At 43.2% G+C, this 1641-nt stretch overlaps 1 protein-coding gene across 1 annotated transcript; it reads left to right on the forward strand.

The window, feature by feature from the left end:
• The first annotated feature begins 890 nt into the window (after nucleotides 1-890).
• Nucleotides 891-1286, forward strand: LOC136511017 (uncharacterized). Its single transcript, XM_066505267.1, has one exon. The coding sequence runs from the start codon at nucleotides 891-893 to the stop codon at nucleotides 1284-1286; it is 396 nt and encodes a 131-aa protein (XP_066361364.1).
• Nucleotides 1287-1641: the final 355 nt, after the last annotated feature.

The following is a 1641-nucleotide window of genomic DNA, read 5'->3' on the forward strand; positions in this document are numbered from 1 at the left end:
ACAATGTGTATGTGTGTTAGCATTTTCACAATCATTTCCCAACGGATGTTAGCCACTCAACTTGCCACGCCACTCGATCCTAGCGACAATGCAAAGTTAGATCACTCGAGTGGCACTAGATGACCGATATGCAAACAAGTTTGCCCCTCTTGATAGTACGGCCATCTATCCTAAACCCGGTCATAAACTTCTCTACACACCTATGACCGGTGAAATGAAATGCCCTAGGTTATACCTTTGCCTTGCGCATTCCATTCCATCTCCTTCAATGTTGATGCAACACATGCACCAACACGATCAACAATGATATGATCCACTTCATATCATCACATGATCATATTGGTTCATCGATCTTGACTCTACTTGCTCTTCACCGTTGCCATCGTCCATCGGCGCCAAGTCTTGCTCAAGCTTCACCGCCACGCGGTCCATCACTCCAAAGCCTTTGACTTGCCCTTCACGCTTGCAACCGGTCCATCAAGCCAAGTCTTGTCTTGATCTTCTCCACCTTGATCACATGACTCAATGTCATGTCTCATGTGCATTTAAGCTCCTTCATCATCACATGTGTGAGCTTTGCAACATCTCCAAGCCATTTTCACCTTCATGGCATATGTTGCTCACACACATGTACCTGTGGACTAATCACCTGTGTATCTCACATAAACACAATTAGTCCACCTAAGTTGTCACTCAATTACCAAAACCAAACAAGGACCTTTCAGCGGTGCCGCCCTAAAAGGCCGGCGGTGCCGCCCCCAGTTCTAATAGAGTTTTGAGTTGAATTTTTATAAGCCTATTCACCCCCTCTAGGCCTCCTTTAGCTTCTTGTAGATCCTACAAGTGGTATCAGAGCGAGGTTGCTTCGTATACGCTTCACCACGTGAAGTATGGAAGAAGGAGGAGGTTTGAGGACCATTCATGATGTGGACACAAGTGGTGTGCACGTCAAGGATGTTGGCAGCAGCAGCGAGCTATCCATGTTGACAATAAGTGATGCCACCATCAAAGAAGCCAAGACCACCGATGCCGAAAGAAGAAAGGAAAGAAAAGAAAGAAAAGCCGCCAAAATCACAGCAAGAGAAGCTAGAGAAAAGAAGAAGAAAGAGCAGCGGCTCAAGAAAAAGAAAAAGAGAAAAGAAGCTAGAAGAATCACAAGAGAGGCAAGAGCCAAGAGAAGGGTAGCAAGATCTCAAGAGAAAGAGAAGAATGAGTATGATGCATCATCTAGTGAGCTTTCTAGTAGCTTGGATGATGGGGATGATGATTGTGGTAGAACCTTCTAAATTATAGGACCCACATGCACTTGTCACTGTCCAATGACCTTTGACAACTATGCATATGTTCCTAGTAACTTAAGAAGTCTATCGGGTGTCCTCGGGGAACCCTGAATCATCCACGATTTCTGAGCAGGATCATATTACATAGTCATTGCAGTATTACAACATTTATTTAAATATATACATCAGAGTAAAATAGCGGAAGTCTTACGATAACTTAATTTACAAACCAGTTGTTTCACACCTTACAAACTAAGTTCGATAATTATTACAAACCATATTAGTAGTGGAGTGGCATTATTACATAACACAAAACACACAATAAAACTACCTTGCCCAAGGACCACACATTTACTTCTCA

The sequence above is a fragment of the Miscanthus floridulus genome, chromosome 16 (assembly GCF_019320115.1).
Source record: "Miscanthus floridulus cultivar M001 chromosome 16, ASM1932011v1, whole genome shotgun sequence".
Classification (NCBI taxonomy): domain Eukaryota; kingdom Viridiplantae; phylum Streptophyta; class Magnoliopsida; order Poales; family Poaceae; genus Miscanthus; species Miscanthus floridulus.

Bases quoted from the DNA above. Each gene is read 5' to 3' on its own strand.
- LOC136511017 (XM_066505267.1), top strand. From the start codon at position 891: ATGGAAGAAGGAGGAGGTTTGAGGACCATTCATGATGTGGACACAAGT.